General features: G+C 48.5%; 1 protein-coding gene across 1 annotated transcript in view; it reads left to right on the plus strand.

Annotated features, from left to right (window-relative positions):
• The first annotated feature begins 590 nt into the window (after positions 1 to 590).
• The window catches only part of LOC135888893 (cell surface A33 antigen-like), a 96,493-nt gene continuing 74,510 nt past the window's right edge, over positions 591 to 22,573 (plus strand). The window contains exons 1-2 of the mRNA XM_065416688.1: positions 591 to 651; positions 6,816 to 7,148. Coding sequence (XP_065272760.1) covers positions 591 to 651; positions 6,816 to 7,148 — 394 coding nt within the window. The remainder of the gene's footprint in view (positions 652 to 6,815; positions 7,149 to 22,573) is intronic.

Consider the following 22,573-nt stretch of genomic DNA (forward strand, 5'->3'; position numbering starts at 1 on the left):
TCCAAAGCAAAGTTAAAACTATCCCTCCATTTTGCTCACTCTTTGTACTACAACCCCACTGCACCGCTCTTTGGGAATGACACCTGTATTTTACATGGTATATTTGTTATTCTGGTCCCCGATCCACACCCCCTCCGAGAGGATACAACTGGAATGACTCACACCTCGCCGAGGGAGATTCAGGGCCATGGACATTGCTGGTCTGATACTTTCAAACGTTGAAAGGCAGGGTTAGTGTAGAGTTTGATAGAGAGGAAGTTTTAAAAATTAATTCAACAGTAATATTTTTAAATTCACTGTGTGATCTGAGAACATTCAGTGTGACAGAATAGGGAAGTTGGCAGGGGATACTGGCAGGAAACTCACACATGGAACAAAGAATCAGCAGATAAAAATACCATCGAGCAGAGGAGAGTTCATAAGGGACAGCGCGGAAAGGGGACGGGGAGAGAGAGTGCAGCAATGGCTCTGGGGTTACCTCAGCCAACGAGCTGCAAGAACTAAGAGCACCGGCTGTTGTAGCAGCAGATCTGACACCTCCTCAGTTAGGGCCCCTGACAGCGCTGCCAGGGAAAGGTTCTCGAAGGAACATGAGAGCCCAGCTGGAAAGGCTCTCTCTGCTTTGGCCACTTCTCCTGTCTCCATGGCTGGGTGAGTTTGTGGGGTTTGGCTCTTTCAGAGAAGCGAGTGTTTCAGGGGAAGGAGGGAGGAACTGTAACAAATCTTTCTGTGGAATTAAAGGGCGTAGAGAGGTAACGACTGTGTTATTGGTTTTGATCTGAGCATCATCACTGAAAATCAATTTACAGCATTTTCTTATGCCAGGTGCACACTAGAAACTCCTCCCGGTACAGAACTGTCACTGAGAGGTGTGATTTTTATGAAGACGTTCTGTATCAGCAAAAGGCCCAGTGTAGATGCTCTACCAGCCGGAAAGTGCTGTGGGCAGTGTAGCTTATTTTGCTGAAGGAGCTGGTGGAAGCTGTACTAGCAAGAGCACTTCCCCCCCTGCTGTGAGCTGTCTCTCCTCTGGGATGGTTTGCCAGTATAGTTAGAGTAGCAAAGCTTTTCTAGAACAGACCTGGCCATAGTTTAACAAACAATGGACTGATCTGAATTCACAGCTGGCACAACTCCACTGATGTCTGTGGGAACAGATTTTGGCCGCTGTGTCAGCAAAGCTGGTAAAGAAGCTGTTTTATGATTGCCCTAGATTCTGCCCCCCTTGCTCATGCTGAATAGCCCCATTGTGAACGATTCCACCTTGCCCCAGCCCCCTTTTGCAGCTAACTCCAGGGTTCCCATCCCACTTCCCCTGCCAGCTCCCTGAGGCGGGTCCCCAAACTTTTTCTGTCGCCCCCCCCCCCCTTACCCGTAATGGAACGTGTCTGCACCCTCTCTGGAAACCGTGGTTGGGAGCCGCAGCTGGGAGTGGAGAACCGATCTGCAGGCATGGCCAATAGCTGAGGCTGATGTGGGAGCTGCGGCTGAGGCCATGGCTGGGAATGGAGCCATTGCTGTGTCCGGGGCTGCAGCCAGGAGCAGGGCTGGGAGTTTGGGGCTGAAACCGGGGCTGCGGCTGGAGATGAGGCTGCCCCACTCTTTGCAGTTCACCCTAATTGAGTGACCACAGTTGGCTCCCCCCGGGACCCTGGTCACAGTGGTGTTGTCCTGCCTGGATACACGTTACTACAGGTTAATTGGGCTTTTGGATGAGAATCACACGCTTGTCAAAAAAATTAATTTTGATATTGTAGAGTCTAAGGGCTAAAAATCAGTTACAGTAAGAGACCCATGATCAAGTTCCTGACAGAAAAAGCCTAGAGGGGGTTGTCTTAAGAAAAAGGCCCCAGAGCAGGAACTGAAAAATCTGTTAATTACCAGTGATAAGGAAGCAGCCCCAGCGAAAATGTTTGCGGTGAGAAACCAGCAGCTACAACTTGAACAAAAGCCAAACATAGCTGATATGGAAGGAGAAGCTGCTGAAAGAGAACGCCTGTGTTTTGAACATGAACAAAGAATGGCAGATATTCAACTGAAGGAACTAGAAGCTAAGGCAAAAGTGGACAGACTTAAGCTCTGACAAGGTGCAGCAGAATAACGTCCTGTGTTTCATGTGTTCATAGTTAGATAGATTTCAAGGCCAGGTTAGGATCATTATGAACATCTACACTGACCTCCTGCATAACACAGGTCATAGAATCTCGCTTAGTAATTCCTGCATCAAGCCCTGAACTTCTTTGAGCTAAATCACATTACAAGCAAGACGATGACCAAGGACAGGGTGAGCCTGTTACTCAACGAGGGGCGGGGGAAACAGTAACAGAAAGTGTGGAAATGGCAGAGGTGCTAAATGACATTTTTGTTTCAGTTTTCACCGAAAAGATGAGTAGTGATTGGATGTCTCACATAGTGAATGCCAGTGAAAATGAGGTAGGATCTGAGGATAAAATAGGGGGAAAAAACAAGTTAGATGTTTTCAAGTCACCAGGGTCTGATGAACTACATCCTAGAATACTCAAGGAGCTGACTGAGGCGCTAGCTAAGCCATTAGCGATTATCTTCAAAAAGTCATGGAAGACAGGAGAGATTCCAGAGGACTGGAAAAGGGCAAATATAGTGCCCATCTATGAAAAGGGAAATAAGGATAACTTGGGGGAATTACAGGCCAATTAGCTTAACTTCAGTACCCAGAAAGATAGTGGAGCAAGTAATTAAGCAATCAATTTGCAAATACCTAGAATATAGCAAGTTGATAAGTAATAGTCAGCATAGATTTGTAAAGAACAAATCATGTCAAACCAACCTGATAGCTTTCTTTGACAGGTTAACAAAGATTGTGAATAGGTGAGAAGCAGTAGATGTGGTATATCTGGACTTTAGTAAGGCTTTTGATATAGTCTCGCATGACCATCTCATAAACAAACTAGGGAAATACAACCTAGATGAAGCTACTACAAGGCGAGTGCATAACTGATTGGAAAACCATTCCCAGAGAGTAGTCATTATCAGTGGTTCATAGTCAAGGTGCAAGGGCATATCGAGTAGGGTCCCACAGGGATCAGTTCTGGGTCCAGTTCTGTTCAATATCTTCATCAGTGATTTAAATAATGGCATAGAGAGTAGACTTATACAGTTTACAGGTGATACCAAGCTGGGAGGGGTTGCAAGTGCTTTGGAGGGTAGGATCAACATTCAAAATGATGTGGACAAACTGGAGAAATAGAATGAAATTCAATAAGGACACTTAGGAAAGAACAATGAGCTGCACACATACAAAATGGGAGATGACTGCCTAGGAAGGAGCACTGCAGAAAGGGATCTGGGGGTCTGTAGAGGAGCGGACTCACCCCTGCGGCGCCTCCTGCTGATCGTCTCAGGGAATTAGCTCTTACAGCCTTGGAGCACCCTCTGCAGGCCAGTGATCCGCCTGTCCTCTGGCCCCCATGTTCCTCCCTGGACCCTGGTGCCCTTTTATCTAGGGTGCTGCCCCCTGGCAGTAACCCCACAGTCTTAGGGTCTCCCCTCCCTGAGGAACCCCCACCCGCAATCCCTACCTCACCTCAGAATAAGGCCACTGCCAGTCACCAACTAGCCCCTGCTCCCTGGGGCAGACTGCATCACGGGCAAGGGGGGTTTAGACTTGCTGCCTTGGCCTACCCCTGGGCTCCCTCTGCAACCCCCAGTACCCCTTGGCCTTCTACTAGGCCACAGCCTGGGGCTTTCCAGGCTAGAGCTCCCCAGCCCTGCTCCACTCAGGTACTTTGTCTCCCTACAGCCAGGCCCTTCTCTCTCTGAAGGCAGAGAGAGACTGTTTGGCCCTTGGCTCCCAGCCTTTTTATACAGGCCAGCTGTGGCCTGATTGGGGCGTGGCCCAGCTGCAGCCATTTCCCCAATCAGCCCAGCTTTTAGAGCTGCAGCCCTCTGCAGGGCTGCTTTCAAGCCCTGCCAGGCAGGAGTGGGTGTCCACCCCACTACAGGATCATAGTGGATTACAAACTAAATGTGACTCAACAGAGTAAAATTGTTGCAAAAAAATAAAATAAAAATGCAAACATCATTCTGGGATGTATTAGCCGGCGTGTTGTAAGCAAGACACGAGAAGTAATTTTTCCACTGTACTCTGTGCTGACTAGGCCTCAACTGGAGCATTGTGTCCAGTTCTGGGCACCACATTTCAGGAAAGATGTGGACAAATTAGAGAAAGTCAAGAGAAGAGCAACAAAAATTATTACAGGTCGAGAAAACAGGACCTATGAGAGAAGTTTGGAAAAAATTGGGTTTGTTTAGTCTGGAGAAGAGAAGACTGAGGCGGGGGGGGGGGGGGGGGGCATGATAACAATTTTCAAGCACATAATAGGTTGTTACAAGGAGGAGGGAGAAAAATTGTTCTCCTTAACCTCTGAGGACAGGACAAGAAGCAATGGGCTTAAAATGCAGCAAGGGCAGTTTAGGTTGGATATTAAGAAAAACTTTCTAACTGTCAGGGTGGTTAAGCACTGGAATAAATTGGCTAGGGAGGTTGTGGAATCTCCATCACTGGAGATTTTTAAGAGCAGGTTAGACACACACCTGTCAGGGATGATCTAGATAATACTTAGCCCTGCCATGAGTGCAGGGGACTGGACTAGGTCCTTTCCAGTCCTACAATTCTAGGATTCTATATGCTATGTTGATTAAAAACACAGCACCATATGAAATCAGAATATCAGAGGCCTTACAGAAGTCTCAGGGCTAGTCTACACTTGATGTTGTTGCGCCACTGTAGCGTGGCTGGTGAAGATGCTCTCTGCCGACGGGAGAGCGCTTTCCCATTGGCACAATAAATACACCCCCATGAGAGGTAGGAGCTATGTCTGTGGGAGAAGCTCTTCCGCCGACATAGCGCTGTCCACACCGGTGCTTAGGTTGGTAAGTGGTAGTGTGTACAAGCCCTAAGTGTTATGTCAACAGTTACCTTTATCAACCAAATTCGTCATCAAAAAACTATATCAAGTTTGTTTGTCAGGGATTAAAGTCAGACTAACCAGCTGAGAGTTTTCCAGGTCACCCGTTTACCCTTTTAAAATACTGGCACAACATTAGCTTTTTTCCCTATCCTCTGGAACATCCCCATTGTGTCAAGAGTTATTAAAAACAAAATGGTTCTGCAAGCTCCTCGGCCAATTCTTTTAATGCTCTTGGGTGCAAGTTATCCAGTCCTTCAGAATAAAAAAAAGTTTACCTGTAACATTGCTAGTTTACATCCTGCCTAGTTACTGATGGAATAGAAGGTATTTCCATCAGCACTGTAAGACAGAAATACATCATCCTGCTCTTTGTTCTGTAGAGTGTTATGCTTGTTAGCAGTATTGCTTAATAATAAACAATAATAATAATAATAATTGGGGGCAGGCAGTGTGGTCTAGTGCATAGGTGGGGGCAGCGCTTGCAGGGGCTATAACCACCCCAAAATTTGCCTTAGCCCTGTTGTATCAGCTGCCACTCTCCAGCTGCCCAGCTCTGAAGGCAGAGTGGAGAGAGCCGAGGCTGCTGGCGGGGTGCCCAGCTCCAGCAGCAGCGGAGAAATAAACCTGGGCAGAGGACTGGGGTGCCCGAGAACAGCCCCTGATTCCTATCCCCACGCACCACGGCGCAGCGCCCAGGGCAGGTGGTAGATCCAGGGCTCCCCACAGCAGCCCAGACTGACCCACTCCAGGCCAGGCTCCTGGGCCCCACCCCTGTGGTTGCTGCTCCCCGAGGGCTCTGCCAGCCCCGAAGCCAGGTTCCCCAGCCAGGGCAGCTCTTACTGGCTGTCAGCAGCCAACAACTTCACTGCCCGGTCCCGGCCTCCGACTTGGCCATGGAGAGGGGCTACAAAGAGGGGCGGGGCCTTGTGGCAATGGGGGGCTCAGCCCCCCAATTTTCTGTCTGGCCCATCTCAGCCCCCCTACTGGGAAGAGACTGGTGGTGCCCCTGTGCACAGGGAATAAGTAAACTCCCCCTCTACAGTATCTTTTTCTTCTCCCACTCTTAGACAGTGAGCTCTTCAGGGCAGGGACTGGCTCTTACAGTCTGTATGTACAGGGCCTAAAACAACGGGGCTGCACTACTGCCTGAAGACTCTAGGTGCAATGGGAATAAGTATAAATAATAACGATGATCATTGTCTTCCTTTCATCTCGTATTTGCCTCACATAATTTTCATTTTTGTCTATTTTACTTCCCCTTTCCTTAGGCCCTCTACATCTTTCTATCCCTCTCCCCTGCTTTGCACACACTCTCTCTCTCCCATCCTCTCTTTTCCACTCCCAGCTCTCTCTTTCCCTCAGTCTTCCCGTCCCGCCACCTTCCTTTTGTCTCGTCTCTCCCATCTCTATCTCCCTTCTTTGAACCCTGCCTCCCTCCCCAAGTCTCTGGTTGGCCCATTGTTGTTGAGATTTGCCTCCCTGGAGCAGACACTCCACCGTGGGGCCTGCAGGCCCAATTCCCTGCATCCGGGCTTCTCTCTAGATCCCTAGGAGCCACCAAGTGCTCTCTCACTGGCACTTAGGGAGAGGTCCCCTGGAGCCCAGACGGCAGACTGGAGCCAGTGGGGCAGGCCGGCTAACAGTGCCAGTGGGGCCTGTGCAAACTGCCCAGTCTGAGCCCTCCCCACTCACCGCTCTGAACGTCATGCCGTGACCTTCAGCAGAGAGTTCCTGCTCCCGCACTTGGCTTCCTTGTAGAGAAATGGAAACATTCTGCAGCGGATCATTTGCAAACAATTTTGTTTGATTTAATTCTTCCTCCTGTTGCAACAATTTCAAATAGTGACACTGAACTTTGTGTTTCAGGAGCCGCAGAAAATACTGCTGCTGTCTTTGGGATGAATCAGACACCCCCTTCTATCCGTGCAATGGAAGGGTCAGAGTTCACCATCGAGTGTACATTCAACACAAGGAATAATTCAACCAAGTGGTTTGTTGAATGGAATAAAACCAGAAACAATGTAACAGCAAAGGTGAACAATGTAATAGATCGAATCATATTATCAGGAGATACAGAAAAGAGGTCTCTTTCCCTCACTGTGAAGAAAGCCGACGTCACTGATTCTGGAACCTACGTATGTCAGGTTGGGAGCAAAGATGGGACATCTCCTGGGACTGGAACCCAAGTGACCATCGATGGTAAATACCAGCATTTCCTTCTCTGTTCTACAAAATGCTTTTGGGGGAGCTCAGGACACTGGCCTGGTTCCAGAGAGCTGGGGCAGGTGGTGCTGGGGGAGATGGAGCAGCACCAAGTGTAGGGGGCAGAGCTGTGGGGAAAACTGGGGGAGATTCTGTGGTATGTACAATGGTCCTGATCCTGCATTCCACTGATTTCTGTGGGGGTTTTGGCTGCACAAGGAATGCAGGGTCACGCCCCAGATACTCAAAAACTGTTTTGAGATGGGGTGTGAGGGGAGGTTTCTAACTGGCTAAGCCTGTGAGGCCTTATACGCAATTGGAGAGACAAGTTGGATGAGGGAATATCTTCTATTGGACCAACCTCTGTTGGTGAGCGAGACAAGCTTTCAAGCTTATGCAGAGCTCTTCTTCAGCTCTTGGAAACTTAGGTCTGGTCTACACTACAGACCTATGTCGGCATAACGATGTAGTTAGTTACACCAACCGAATCTCCTGTGTAGACAGTGGTGCAGCTGGGCTGATGCAGTGTTTTCAGTAGAGACGTGCCCTTACTCAGAGTGTCACAGGTAAATACAAGTAGAACGATTGGTTTAGCATAAGTAGTTAACACGTATTTCAAAGGACCATTCAAGGCAGGGTGGCCCGTTAACACTTCTGCAGTCATAGGACAAAAAGGGGGGTTAGGGGGTTACAGATTGTTGTAACAAGCCATAAATCCAGTGTCTGTTCAGTCCATGATTTTTAGTGTCTAGCAGATTTATGAATTTAAGCTCCCAGGCTCGTCTTTTGAAAGTGTTGTGCAGGCTTCCTTTGAGGAAGTGTTCCCCACAGGAGACAGGGTGGTTTTGTCTTTTATCATTTTCCTGTGTGAGTTCATTCAAGAGCATCGTCATTGTCTGGTTTCATGCACATCGTTGTTATTGGGGCATTTAGTGCGCTGATGAGGTACCCCACAGGTTGTGATAGGCTTGTGTAGGATCCGTGGATCTTGAAAGGTGAGTTGTGGGGGGTGTTGATCATTGTAGCAGTGGAGATATGTCTGCAGATTTTGCATCTGTTATTCTGGCAGGATCTGGTGCTGCTTTGAGTTGGTGTGTCCTGGTCTGTGTGGAGCTTGCTTCTGATGATGCCCTTGGAGAGGCTGCGGGGTTGTTTGAAGGTCAGAAGTGGGGGTTCAGGGAAGATTTGTTTCAGGATGTGGTCCCCATCGAGTATGGGTCATAGTTGTTTGATGATACCCCGTATAGGTTCCAGTGTTGTGTGGTAGGTAGCAACTGGTTTACGGTCAGAGTAGATTTTATTTCTGTATTCAAGCATTTGGACAGCCCATTCCATGATGCAATCTACTTCTCTAGTAGAATGTCCTTGTTTGGTGCAGGCGGTTTTGAGTGCATTAAGGTGTGTAGCCCAGGCTTTCTCCTAGGAGCGTATTCTGTGCTATCTGAATGCCTGGCTGTAGATTACAGATTTCTTGGTTGTTTGGGGTGGTTACTGGGTTTATGAAGGGAGGTGTGGTGCTCTGTGGGTTTCTTGTCTAGGGCTGTCTGTAGGGTTCCATTGTTGAAGCTGATGGTGGTGTCCAGGAAGTTGATGCTAGTGTGGGAGTGTTCCCCAGAGAGTTTAATGGCTGGTTGGATGGGTGATGGTTGTTGAAGTTGGGGTGGAAATCTATGTGGGAGTTTAAGCATTGCATTTTGCTGTGGTGCTGGAGTACCTCTCCAGATCCGAGGAAGAGCTCTATGGAGCGCGAAAGCTCGTCTCTCTCACCAACAGAAGTTGGTCCAATAATAGCTATTACCTCACCCACCTTGTCTCTAATATCCTGGGACTGACACAGCTACAGTGCACTCAACGTGATAGTATTTCTCTTGGTCTGTGACACGATAATTTGGAACCCCGCAGCCCATCAATTCCAACATTTCAGGGAGTATTGAAGGCATCACTGGGCAGAACTCTGTTGATATTGGGGAAATCAGAAAACCATCTTTTACATTCATGCCCCTCCAAAACGGATAATGAATACAGTATATCTGTCACACATTGTACTCTTCCAGATGTGCGGAGAGCGGAAGGCTGTGCTTTCCCAGAACTAATGAGAAAAGATGATTAGTTCCTGTCAGGAGGTAAGCAATACAGATACCCAGAGCCTCCAAGTAGGAATGAATGGATCTGCTCAATCTTTCAGGTGATAAAAATGCAGCAGATCTGACTTTACAAGATAGATAGGCTTTAAAAGATGGCTGCACTTTAGAAAACAACAAAACTGGCTCTTCCTGAAGAGAACTAAAGAAAGCCTCTGATAAGTCTGGCCAATGAGCATGAAATCAGTAGATCAAGTGTTAAACATTGGAGCTGGTTTTACCTCTCAAAATGAAAGCAATACTCAGACCATCACAGACAAAGAGGTGAGCATTTACATTTTTTATTCCTGTATGAATCAGATAAAAAGCAGCATTTCAATAGAAGACCCTATGAATCTGCAAATATATAATTGTAATTCAATAGCTTTCAAACCCTGATCACTACAGCTGGGATCACTTCATAATGAAAGAACAGTCGGAACATGTGTCCCAGGGAGAAATCAGGGAAGCTGATTGTTCCTGTCAAGAGGTAAGAAATGCCCTGCCTCACAGTGTTCCAGTGGACATGGATTGATGTGATCATACTTACAGGTACAAGAAATGCAGCTGATCTCACCTATTGAGAGAAGAAAGCTACAAGCAGTCGACAAGCTATGTAACTGAGCAAACTTCAGAGAAAAAACAAAGAGCAGCTGATCAGACCTGGGACTGGATCGGGAGTAAAGGAACCTGTTACCTTTGTGTAGCGGGGTGGACACCCGCTCCTGCTCTGAGGGGTTTAAAACAGCCCTGGAGGAGGGCTGTGGAAGGGCAAAGTCTGAGCTGATTGGGGGAAAGTAGGCTTAGCTGGGGCCACACCCCAAACAGACTTAGCTGGCCCTATAAAGGCCAGGACAGCCAAAAGTTCAAAGTTTCTCTCTGCACTTAGAGAGAGAGAAGGGCCTGGTCGTAGGTAGCTAGACACAGGGTACCTGAGTGGAGCAGGGCTGGGGAGCTCCAGCCTGGAAAGCCCCAGGCTGTGGCCTAGTAGGAGGCCAAGGGGTACTGGGGGTTGCAGAGGGCAGCCCGGGGCTAGGCCAAGGCAGCAGGTCCAAACCCTTCCTTGCCTGTGATGAGTGGCCTATACTGCAGTCTGCCCCAGGGAGTGGGGGCTAGTTGGTGACTGGCAGTGGCCTTATTCTGAGGTGAGGTAGGGCTAGTGGGTGGGGTTTCCCTGGGGCAGGGAGACCCTAGTACTGAGGGGGTACTGCCAGGGTAGCAGCACCCAAGGTAAGGGCACTGGGGTCCTGGGAGGGACACGGGGGGCCAGAAGGGGCAAGGTGGATCACCGGCCTGTAGAGGGCACTCCGGAGGCTGGATTGAGCTAATTCCCAGGATAACCAGCAGGAGGCACCGCGGGGGTGAGTCCGCACTCTTACACTTTGCCTGCAGAGCAAAGAAGTTGGCTGTGTACCTGAAGGAAAGGGATCTAGATTTATCTGTTAGTGGATAAGCAATTGAGTTGTCTGTAATTGTCAAGATGACAGTAACACAGAAGTGTAAGAAAATTCTGCTCTTTGTGGCTTCTGAATGATAAACAGCATTGCTAGGTCTAACTCTTGTCAGGTTATGAATCAGAGAAGGTTGGCTGTTCTAAGGGGGAAGCAGTGTAGCTGTCTCTGTCAGTTACAAGTGCAGCTGGTTGTATGTGCAATGGTTCGCAAAGCATCTGCTTCTGCTGTGAACGTTGTTGAAATCCACCTGGCAAGGGAGAAGCCAAGGAGCTGGTTATGGATGTAGAGAGAAGGATTGGAAGGAGAAGTTAGTGCAGTGGAAGAAGAATGCAATGTAGGAGGTTGTGTCTGTCAGACCTGAAGAGTGGAGCTGGGCATGACTGTCACAGGTCAGAATTATCTGGTTGTATCTGTGACTATTAACGAAGGAGCTGACTGATGCCTGTCACTAGAGGAAGTCTGTTGGACCCACCAAGGATAAAGCAGTGCAGCTGTTCAGAGCAGCCGGTAGGGAAATGATGAAGTTGCTGACAGTACTGGTGAAGAAACAACCGTCACCTTGACAAACCTTTTGGAGAACTTCAGAAATGGATCAGGTCACCTGCCAGGATAAGGAAGGCAGCTTGTTCGTTGCTTCCATCCTTGTAGATATAAGTGAGTTGTGCCTGACACAAGGAAAGCACTGGAGACTGGCGAGCACTGGGTCACAGACTGTATCTCAGGGTGTGACTGGGACAGGGTATGTAACCATAGCAACCAGTGGGACCTTTCCCATTGCAGTCCTTGCTCGCATGCACAGGGTGAAACTGGTCGCCATGGTTGGGGTCAGGAAGGAATTTTCCTCTAGGGCAGATTGGCCAGAGACCCTGGAGGTTTTTCACCTTCCTCTGGGGCACCGAGCAGGGACCAGCCCTTAGGGCCATTAAGAAACAGACAATAACAAATAATAGTGAAATGTCACCTTTCATCATTTCCTTCTGTGACGGGTTAGATCACAGAAACCCCCTTGGGAGCTGCCACCCAATGTACCAAGACTACCTCTGTTCCTGTTTTCCCTACCAGCTCAGGACTCTAGCACCCTGTCTTGCTGAGCCAGACACTCCCGTCTGCTCCAACACAGACCCAGGGTCTGAATCACTTGTCCCAAAGCTGCAAGTTTACCTGAAAACCGCTCACAGAAGTGTGCTTGTCTTTAGCACTCAGATGCCCAACTCCCAATGGGGTCTAAACCCAGATAAATCTGTTTTACCCTGCATAAAGCTTATGCAGGGCAAACTCATAAATTGTTCACCCTCTATAACACTGATAGAGAGATATGCACAGTTGTTTGCTCCCCCAGGTATTAATACATACTCTGAGTTAATTACTAAGTAGAAAGTGATTTTATTAAATACAGAAAGTAGGATTCAAGTGGTTCCAAGTAGTAACCGACAAACAAAGTAAGTCACCAAGCAAAATAAAATAAAATGCGCAAATCTGTGCCTAATCAAACTGAATACAGATAATCTCACCCTCAGAGATGCTTCAGGAAGTTTTTTCTCAGACTGGACACCTTCCAGGCGTGGGCACAATTCTTTCCCCTGGTACAGCTCTTGTTCCAGCTTAGGTGATAGCTAGGGGATTCTTCATGATGCCTCCTTTCCTCCTTGTGTTCTTCCACCCCTTTAGATATCTTTTGCATAAGGCGGGAACCCTTTGTCCCTCTGGGTTTCCACTCCCCCTCCCCCCACTGGAAAAGCACCAGGTTAAAGATGGATTCCAGTTCAGGTGACATGATCACATGTCACTGCAAGACTTCATTGCCCACTTGCCAGTACACACATATACAGGAAGACTAACAGGTAAACACAGCCATCTGCCGACAATGGTCCTTGTTAATGGGAGTCATCAAGATTCCAAACCATCATTAATGGCCCACACTTTACATAATTACAATAGGCCCTCAGAGTTATGTTTTATATTTCTAGTTCTAGATACAAGAGTGGTATATTTCTACAAATAGGATGATCACACTCAGTAGATTATGAGCTTTGTAATGATACCTTACAAGAGACCTTTTGCACGAAGCATATCCCAGTTGCATTATATTCACTTATTATCATGTTTTTATAAAACCATATAGACTGCACAACGTCACACCCTCCTCCTGAACTTACTGCCAGAGACTTGGACACTGACCATGGCGGAGGCAGTATACCTAAAATTCATTTTGGGGCTCCCCTATGGGGGCAGACACTCCTGTGTCCCCCAAAAGGGAAAGAGACCCTGATCCAGCTGTAGGCTCACAGCTACCAACTATGACAGACCTTTTGCTGGCCAGCAAACCCCCCCCCTTTTCACTCAGGTTGGGTTTGCTTCCAGCTAGAGTTCTTGGGGTTTGTTCCCACCGCAGCAGCCACCAGGACCCCAACTTCCAGCTCCAGGATACATGTCTCTGTGCGCCTCTTCCACTCCATTACAGCCAGGTCATGCTTCTGGGTCTTAATTGCTTTGTCTCTTAAGTCCAGGCTAGTGGGCAGCCTTTTCTTTTTCCAAGTCAGCCTTTTCCCAGGCAAATTGTACATCAATTTCCATTTGTATTCCCTTGAGACCATCACTCGATGAGCTGGGATACCACAGAGAACCCCCTCCTGCCAGAACAGGCACACCTCCACTCCTGTCTTGCTAAATTAGACACTCCAGTCAGCTTCAGCACAGACAGAGGTTGGGCCACACCCATCTGCAGTTCACTGAAACTGAGATGCACTCAGCTCAGGGGCTTCTTCGGTAACAGAGACTTTCCCAGCGCCCAGTGTTCAGTCTTTTTGGGCAATTTGCAACTTGTGTAGTTTTAGCTTCTTTTGATCTTCATTCTTACTTATTTTGTTTGCTTTTCTGTCCCTACTTCCCTTTCCCGAAATAAGCAAACAGAAAATAACGAACCGGTAACCACTTTGTCTGTTCTCCAGCCACCACACTTAAAATTCACTTAAAATCACTACCAGTATCTCAAAGCAATCAGCTGTGCACAGATCCTGCCGACTACGCCACTGTGACGGGTTAGATCACAGAAACCCCCTTGGGAGCTGCCACCCGATGTACCAAGACTACCTCTGTTCCTGTTTTCCCTGCCAGCTCAGGACTCCAGCACCCTATCTTGCTGAGCCAGACACTCCAGTCTGCTCCAACACAGACCCAGGGTCTGAATCACTTGTCCCAAAGCTGCAGGTTTACCTGAAAACAGCTCACAGAAGTGTGCTTGTCTTTAGCACTCAGATGCCCAACTCCCAATGGGGTCTAAACCCAGATAAATCCGTTTTACCCTGCATAAAGCTTATGCAGGGCAAACTCATAAATTGTTCGCCCTCTATAACACTGATAGAAAGATATGCACAGTTGTTTGCTCCCCCAGGTATTAATACATACTCTGAGTTAATTACTAAGTAGAAAGTGATTTTATTAAATACAGAAAGTAGGATTCAAGTGGTTCCAAGTAGTAACAGACAGAACAAAGTAAGGCTTGGTCGATATGAAAATCCAGAGGTGGATAAAGAACTGGTTAAAGGGGAGACTGCAGCGGGTAGTACTGAAAGGTGAACTGTCAGGTTGGAGGGAGGTCACCAGTGGGGTTCCTCAAGGTTTGGTTTTGGGTCCGATTTTATTTAATCTATTCATTACTGACCTCAGAACCGAATGTAGGAGTGGGCTGATAAAGTTTGCGGATGACACAAAGTTGGGAGGTATTGCCAATTCGGAGAAGGATCGGGATATTCTGCAGGGAGACTTGGATGACCTTGTAAATTGGAGTAATAATAATAGGATGAGATTTAATAGTGAGAAGTGTAAGGTGATGCATTTAGGGATGACTAACAAAAATTTTAGTTATAAGCTGGGGACGCATCGGTTGGAAGTGACGGAGGAGGAGAAGGACCTCGGAGTCCTGGTTGATCGCAGGATGACTATGAGTCGGCAATGTGACGTGGCTGTGAAAAAAGCTAATGCGATCTTGGGATGCGTTAGGCGAGGTATTTCTAGTAGGGACAAGGAGGTGCTGCTTCCGTTATACAAGGCGCTGGTGAGACCTCATTTGGAGTACTGTGTGCAGTTCTGGTCTCCTATGTTTAAAAAGGATGAACTCAAACTGGAACGGGTACAGAGAAGGGACACTAGGATGATCCGAGGAATGGAAAACCTTTCCTATGAAAGGAGACTTGAGGAGCTCGGTTTGTTTAGCCTAACCAAAAGAAGGCTGAGGGGGGATATGATTGCTCTCTTTAAATATATCAAAGGGATAAATACCAAGGAGGGAGAGGAATTATTTCAGCTCAGTACTAATGTGGACACGAGAACAAATGGATATAAACTGGCCGTGGGGAAGTTTAGGCTTGAAATTAGACGAAGGTTTCTAACCGTCAGAGGGGTGAAATTTTGGAACAGCCTTCCGAGGGAAACGGTGGGGGCGAAAGACCTCTCTGACTTCAAGAGTAGGCTAGATAAGTTTATGGAGGGAATGGTTTGATGGGATAACGTGATTTTAGTCAATTAGGCATTAACGAGCCATCGCTGGTAAAATAAGGGTCCGGCTGTAGAATCTTGCCTGTATGCTCGGGGTTCTACTGATCGCCATATTTGGGGTCGGGAAGGAATTTTCCTCCAGGGCAGATTGGCAGAGGCCCTGGAGGTTTTTCGCCTTCCTCCGCAGCATAGGGCAGGGGTCGCAGGCTGGAGGATTCTCTGCGACTTAATTTAAAGACTTCAAGGGAAAGTGGGTGGGTCAGCTTTTGTGGCCTGCATCATGCGGGAGGTCAGACTAGATGACCATATTGGTCCCTTCTGACCTTAAAGTCTATGAGTCTATGAGTCTACACTGGGGCGGGGGATCAGTCTAGGAAACGCAACTTCAGCTACGAGAATAGCGTAGCTGAAGTCGACGTTTCCTAGATCGAACTAAGTTTACTTACTGCGGGTCCACGTGGCGCAGGCAAGCTCCCCCGTCGACAGCGCTTCCTCCTCTCGGCGAGCAGGAGTTCCGCAGTCGACGGGGGAGCGCTTCTGGGATCGATTTATCACGTCCAGATGAGATGCGATAAATCGATCCCAGAAGATTGATCTCTACCCGCCGAATCAGGCGGGTAGTGTGGACCTAGCCTAAGTCACCAAGCAAAATAAAATAAAATGCGCAAATCTATGCCCAATCAAACTGAATACAGATAATCTCACCCTCAGAGATGCTTCAGGAAGTTTTTTCTCAGACTGGACACCTTCCAGGCCTGGGCACAATTCTTTCCTCTGGTACAGCTCTTGTTCCAGCTCAGGTGATAGCTAGGGGATTCTTCATGATGCCTCCTCTCCCCCCTTGTTCAGTTCCACCCCTTTATATATCTTTTGCATGAGGCGGGAACCCTTTGTCCCTCTGGGTTTCCACCCCCCCCTCCCCCCCCCCACTGGAAAAGCACCAGGTTAAAGATGGGTTCCAGTTCAGGTGACATGATCACATGTCACTGCAAGGCATCATTGCCCACTTGCCAGCACACACATATACAGGAAGACTAACAGGTAAACACAGCCATCTGCCGACAATGCTGTGGGGAAGTGGCCCAGTGAAGTATCTGTGGTGTGTGGCTGCTATTCTTAGGATCCCTGGGCTGGGACTTGGAGTAGTGGGTGGGCCTGGGTCCCCTCCCCTCCCATTGGCCACTGGGGAAGTGGACTTACAGTTGAACTGCCATGCACCCCCAGAAGGGGAACAGAACTGCTAAGAGTCCCAGATGGAGAGCTGGGACCAGAAGAGACCCAGTGGGTGAAAATGATCGTCTCCAGGGAGGGAGGACTTCCTGGGGGTATGGCCTGATACTATTTGAAGACTGCAGACATACTTGACCAGGGGGTGCTCATGAGAGGTGAGTGCCACCCTGTTCTACTTCCCCTTCCCTCTTTCCCTTGCTATTCTCTGGTTGTCTCCCCTTCTGGCCCAAAGCTTCCCAATCTCCTGCCCTGCTCCCTGGCTGTTTCTAATTGGCTCCAGGTGCTAACAAAGAAGCAAAATTAGATACTGTATGAAGGAGTCTTCTAAAAACACCTGTAGTAAAGGGATATTGACAAGCTTCCCCCATCAGATGAAATTCCCTATGGTGCAGAAAGCTGGGCCAAGGCCTGTGCCCCAGGTAAACTTGCAAACCAGGGTTTAGCTCCCCAGTGTTCACACACAAGCTCAGAGTTGTGCACTCCACTGTAATGAAGAGGAGTGGCATTTCCCCTGGGTTCTCTGTCTCCCCCCCCCCCCCCCCCCGCATAAGACCCTACTGCAGTAAAACACAGCCCCATCCCTCATACCCACTCAGAGGAAATCTGTGTGAATGTTCCCGGCTGTGGTGGGAAAGGAGCACAGGGTAAAGTTCTAGCCCCACTGAAGTCAGTGGGAACTTTGCCATTGACTCCCATAGTGCTGGGATTTCACCCACAGCCTTGCTGATCACAGGTCAAACAGAAGCATGGACACTCCTCTCAGTTCAATGCACATAGGGGTTGTTTGTTGTTAACCAAGGGCTGGTCCACACTAACCCCCCAGTTCGAACTAAGATACGCAACTTCAGCTACGTGAATAACGTAGCTGAAGTCGAAGTACCTTAGTTCGAAATACAAGGTACTTACCGTGGGTCCACACGCGGCAGGCAGGCTCCCCCGTCTATTGCACGTATTCCTCTCGCACAGCAGGAGTACCAGCGTCGATGGCGAGCACTTCCGGGATCGATTTATCGCGTCTAGACAAGACGCAATAAATCGATCCCAGAAGATCGATTGCTTACCGCCGAACCCAGAGGTAAGTATAGACGTACCCCAAGAGATGAACTGCTGTTGGAATGACCTGCAGCTGGGAATGCTGGCTAAGGTCAACTGGGGGACTGGATGGGGAGGTCAGCCAGGAGCACATGACTGCAGGTGTTTGGAAAGACCAGCTATGGAGGTGGAGAGGGAGGTTGAGTCGGATGCTTATCTAGGGGCAAGGTAGCATGGTGGGAGGTAGGTTAGATCATGTCCAAATCCCACTGCCATTGTCCTGCCTGCCGTTCTCTGCCTGTTCCCATAAAGGTTCACAGGCAGGCTCTACCCATTCTTCTCCTAGTTGTTTCTGTGTTACCAATTCGCCATTGTCTTCCTGCCCAGATTCTCCTTTCCTTATAATGTTCCCATTGGCTATCAACAAGGCATTCTACAGCAGGCTTGTCCTCAATATTGCAGCAGGACCCCTGTGGAGAGTTGGCTGGATGTGACCGAGTGAGCTATCATATGAGTGGAAGGCAGCAAAAAACCCACCAACAACCCAAGCAGCTGTAGATAATAGACTACCCCTAAACATGAAAAGTAGGGCATGGTCCTGTGGCTCCAGTTAACCACCAATCTGCTCAGAGGCTGCTAGTGGTGGGAGAGGTCTGGGATCTATGTCAGACCCAGCTCACTCCACTGCTGGAAGGAAAAGCCGTGCTAAAGAGCAACAGACTGCGTATGGAGTGGCAGGGGCTGTACTAAAGACAGCAGCAGATCAGTGTCTGGTGAAGTAACCCCTTGGAAAAGAACATACTGAATTTGGGGAAACTTGGTGAACTCATGGGGAAATGGGACAATAAGTTGGTGTAGATGATAAAATAAATACTACTGCAGTCCTGTCCAAAAGACTTGCTACATTCTCTGGCTTCCCTGCCACTCTCTTCTCCCACCCCCTGTAAATAAATCCTGTGGTGGTCAAGTCACCCTGGCCCACCAGGCAATCACTGGTGATGCTGGGAATTTCCCCCCACAAAAAACTCTGCTGAAAACTGTTTTTGTTCTTTCTGTTTGACACTTTTTTTAAAAGGAAACTGACAAAATGGAATCTTTTTCAAACAAGCAATGTTCTGTATGAAATGTTCTGACGGGGAAAATGTGAGTGATCTTTGTTGAAATGCTACAAGCTGAGGAGCTTGCAGTAGTTATGGCTACATTTTAACAGTGGATGCCTTTTAATTATGTCAGTGATTAATATGATCAGTACAATGTCCCCTCTGCTGTTGCATTTTGCTGTTTTTATGCTGTCTCTCAATTTTTAATTGTGCTTGTCCTGCAGAGTTTAGTATTGAAAATGAAAATTGCCTGGGGAATTTTCTCACTACTTCCGATTTGAGATAAACACACTGGTTGGCTGTTAAAATGCTCCGCAATGAAATAGTTAACGTAGACAGTCACAGTTTGGTACAGAATTAACACTTCTCTTATGATGCACTGAGCAGTTCACATCTCTGAGCTATTGTTTCTGCCTGCCTGCAGGCTCAGGATGACAGCTCTGCAGGAGGAAGGGCTTTTTCTGACACCACAAAGGCTAGAAACTGAGGCTGGGATTGTTGAAGGCTCCCAGGAGACCGGTGACCAGATGCCATCGGTGGCACGGTGGTGGTGGCAGTGTGCAGTGCTGTCTGAAGTCACCAACTGGGCCAATCCTAGGGCTGTGGAGCAAAGGACAGGAGGTGGCTGTTCTGCTCACAGAGACCTTCTTCCCATTCCCCATGGTGGCTCCTCCTTTGCTTTGCTGTCACACGCCTGCCCCCGCACATGCCAACGCGGTTTCTGAGTGTAGCTAACCTGGGTTTCTCAGGCTCACCAGTGCTGCTTCTCCCTGGGACCAGAGTGTGTTGCTGTCATTCCACTGTTGTATCTCCTGTGGTGCAATATTGGGGGGCCAAGCTGCTGCCATCCCAGTATTGAGTCATTATTTCTTGGGACATGGTAGCTCTGGGGCAGGAGGCTCCCCTCTGAACTCCCAGGTCTCAACAGGTGACTGACGTCAGGACAAGAAACACAAGACTCAAGGGAGGCAGGGCTCTCTATTGGTTAGGACTCCGGGATCCCGTTCCTGGCTCTCTGCTAGACTCCCTGTGTGGCTTTGGGCAAGTCACTTCTCCTTTCTGTGTCAGATTCTCCCATCTGTAAAATGGAGCTAATACTGGTGACCCCTCTGTGCCCCCTTAGCACACGGCTTTCCGCTCCTGTGACAGGGCGTGGGGCTGGCGGGAGTGTTCCTAACAGGGTTCACCTGCGCTGGGACCTCACTGTGCTATGACCCCATTTTCACTTCAAATCACCTCACGAATGGGCAGGTGGATGGGGGTGGGGCTGCTTTAAAATAGATGGAGACCCTGCTGGGAAGAACAGTGACCCACCGAGCTGCCTTAAGGAGTGGCTGGTCAAGCTGTGATCTCGGCTACACGCCCTGGCACGTGGGAACTTCCCTGGAGAGGGATTTCAAGGCAGTTCAGTTTGGGGAGAACCAAAGCAGAAACTTTCAGCTTCCCTCAGGGAAGGGTCTTGTCAATTCTTGTGAGCCCCTCCCCCCACCTATCCCAGCTATAGTGATCTCAGCTGTACTGGTGCTGTGTCGGGGTCCTTCACCAGAGTTCACTTCCCTTTACTTCAGCTTTAGCCAAGATCCCCCTCAATGCCGCCTCTTGTTGAGAAGTCTCCACAGTGCCATCTCTTTGCAAAGTCCTCGGTGGAGAGGGTGACAGGACCCCTGAGCAGAGTTCTTGCCTCCAGGTAGGAGCCTTGTTCTCCTCAGTCTCCGTTCAGTCCCATTATCTGACCAACTTGGGGCTCGTGTACAGTCCCGGTGAGGACCCAAAACATCATGGAGGGTTTCAGGTAGAAAGCTTAGGAAGAGTTCATTAGCTGTACTTCCCCTGTTTGCTGACGGAGTGCGGCAGAGTTCTGGGTAAACAGCTGATGGAGCAGGTGTTGGCTGCTCTTTCTTCTCTTCACCAATGGGTGGTGGTAGTGAGCTGCATAACATCTGCATTTCAGGCTGCCAGGCATGCACATTGCATGGGCTGGTAGCTGTGAGCTCTGCTACCAGCGCCACAGAGTTCCCGTACCATGGTGACCGACACTCGTAAAACACAGACAAGGTGGGTGAGGCAGGTAATCGCTTACTGAACCAACTTTTGCTGGTTTTCAAGCTCCACAGGTCACAAGAAGCTGGAAAGCTTCTCTTCCACCATCAGAACTTGGTCCAGTAAAAGACATTATGTCACGCATCTTGTCTGTGTCTCATCCTGGGACCCACACAGCTACAATAACACTCCTGAACTAGATAAGTTAGGTACTGTTCCAGTGGATGGATTGGTGCATACAGCCTGAAAGAAAATTGTACAGGGTCTTTGGGGCTAGACCTGGTCAGAAACTGTTAAATATCTTCCACAAACTTTTGAAAGGAACAAATGAATCTTTCTGTGATGTCTTTGGATTTTTAGGGAAATATTTTTTGTTTTTCAATGTTTCAGTTTTCAAAAACTGAATTTTTTGGCTCTCCTGCAATTTTTTTTTAAATGAAACACTTTACTGACATTGTTTCCAAAATAACTTTCTTCAGAAAATTTTTGAACAAAGTTTGACCAGCTCCACTGTAGCTCAGCATTCTCTCCTGCCTCATTTGAGCACTGGGCCACTTGCAGCTTGGTGCTCGGTCTACTGTGAGGTCACTGGACCAGATCCACCAAGATATTTAGACTCCTAATTCCCGGTGATTTCAACAGGAGTTCAGGGCCTAAATACCTTTTGAGGATACAGACACTGTCCCATTCTGATTCTTCAGTTCTCCAAAGTGTTGTGCCAAAACTAGGGTAGGAAAAATCTGCTATTTCAAGAGTGAAATGCAAACAAGAAAAACCTTGTCCCAGGTCACAAACCCCATTATGTTCCCTTCTCAAGTGAGCTCCCAATGCCCCAGTGATGTAGGAAAGTGCAGTTAATCCTAGGTAACAGGCTGGGAAAGGGATAAAGTGTTAAGGCTGATGGGAGAAAAGGACATTGTATGTATAGTAACTTATCAGTATCTTAAGATACAGGAGACTGGTTACAGTGTCAGTCATGGGAGGCAGTGATCTGCCAGCAATAATTCTGCCTGTGGTCAAAGAAGGCGGCTATTAAATGCCCAGTGACATTATGGGCTGAAGTGTCACCACTTGGACCTGGAAACGGCTCCCCTCCCCTGTGGTCGTGTTACATCCCAGCACCAATCACATGCAAGGGGTTAAGTGACTTGGGCTCTAAGGCTGGCCAATCGGAGAGTGAGGTGACTCTCTCCTGAAGCTATTGACACAGCCCATGCAGAAGGGGAGTTTTAGCAACAAGCAGGCTGTGGAGAGGAGACCCTGGAGGACTCTGCAGCACAAATGGCATTTGTAGCCGCTGCTGGTGGTACCTCTTGTGGGGGGAGAGGGAGAGAAGTGATGGGCTTTCCCTGTGCTAAATTCAGGAAGGAGCAGTGACTGCCCAATAAAAGGGCATTAGTTGAATTTCCCAAAATAATGTCTCTAAATAACCAGTTCTGTTATTTTTGAAGTTTATTTAGGGTTCATGAAAAGGGGTTTCCCTAACCCAGGTGCAGTTCAGGGCTCTGGGGGGGGGGGGGGGGCTGGGGGGACCCAGGTGCAGCCTCCAGGGCCAAGGTGAAAGCAGTGATCCTCTGCAGAAGGGGAAATGGGACACCTGTTTTGTGGTTCCCATCCTGAGCACAGGAGATGCCCCCGAATGACTGGAGGCTGCAGAATGGAGTTACCGATGGTGCAGCGACAGAAGGAGCAGCTGTCTGCAGAACATCAGGCCACTGGGGAGGAGAGGGGTGACCAGATCCTGATGGTAAGGAACTTGTGGGAGAGCTAGAGACACTGCGTGCAGAGACCTCGAAACCCTGAAGAAGATGAAATTCTATAGACTGACTGAAAGTAAGACTGGCATTAACGAGCGTGGGGCACTTGGGGAATATGACTATATGACTATGATATATGGAGTCTATTTTAGGTTGGGGGGTGAGAGCAGTCCAGAGGGGGTCTCACAAGTAAGG

The sequence above is a fragment of the Emys orbicularis genome, chromosome 14 (assembly GCF_028017835.1).
Source record: "Emys orbicularis isolate rEmyOrb1 chromosome 14, rEmyOrb1.hap1, whole genome shotgun sequence".
NCBI lineage: Eukaryota > Metazoa > Chordata > Testudines > Emydidae > Emys > Emys orbicularis.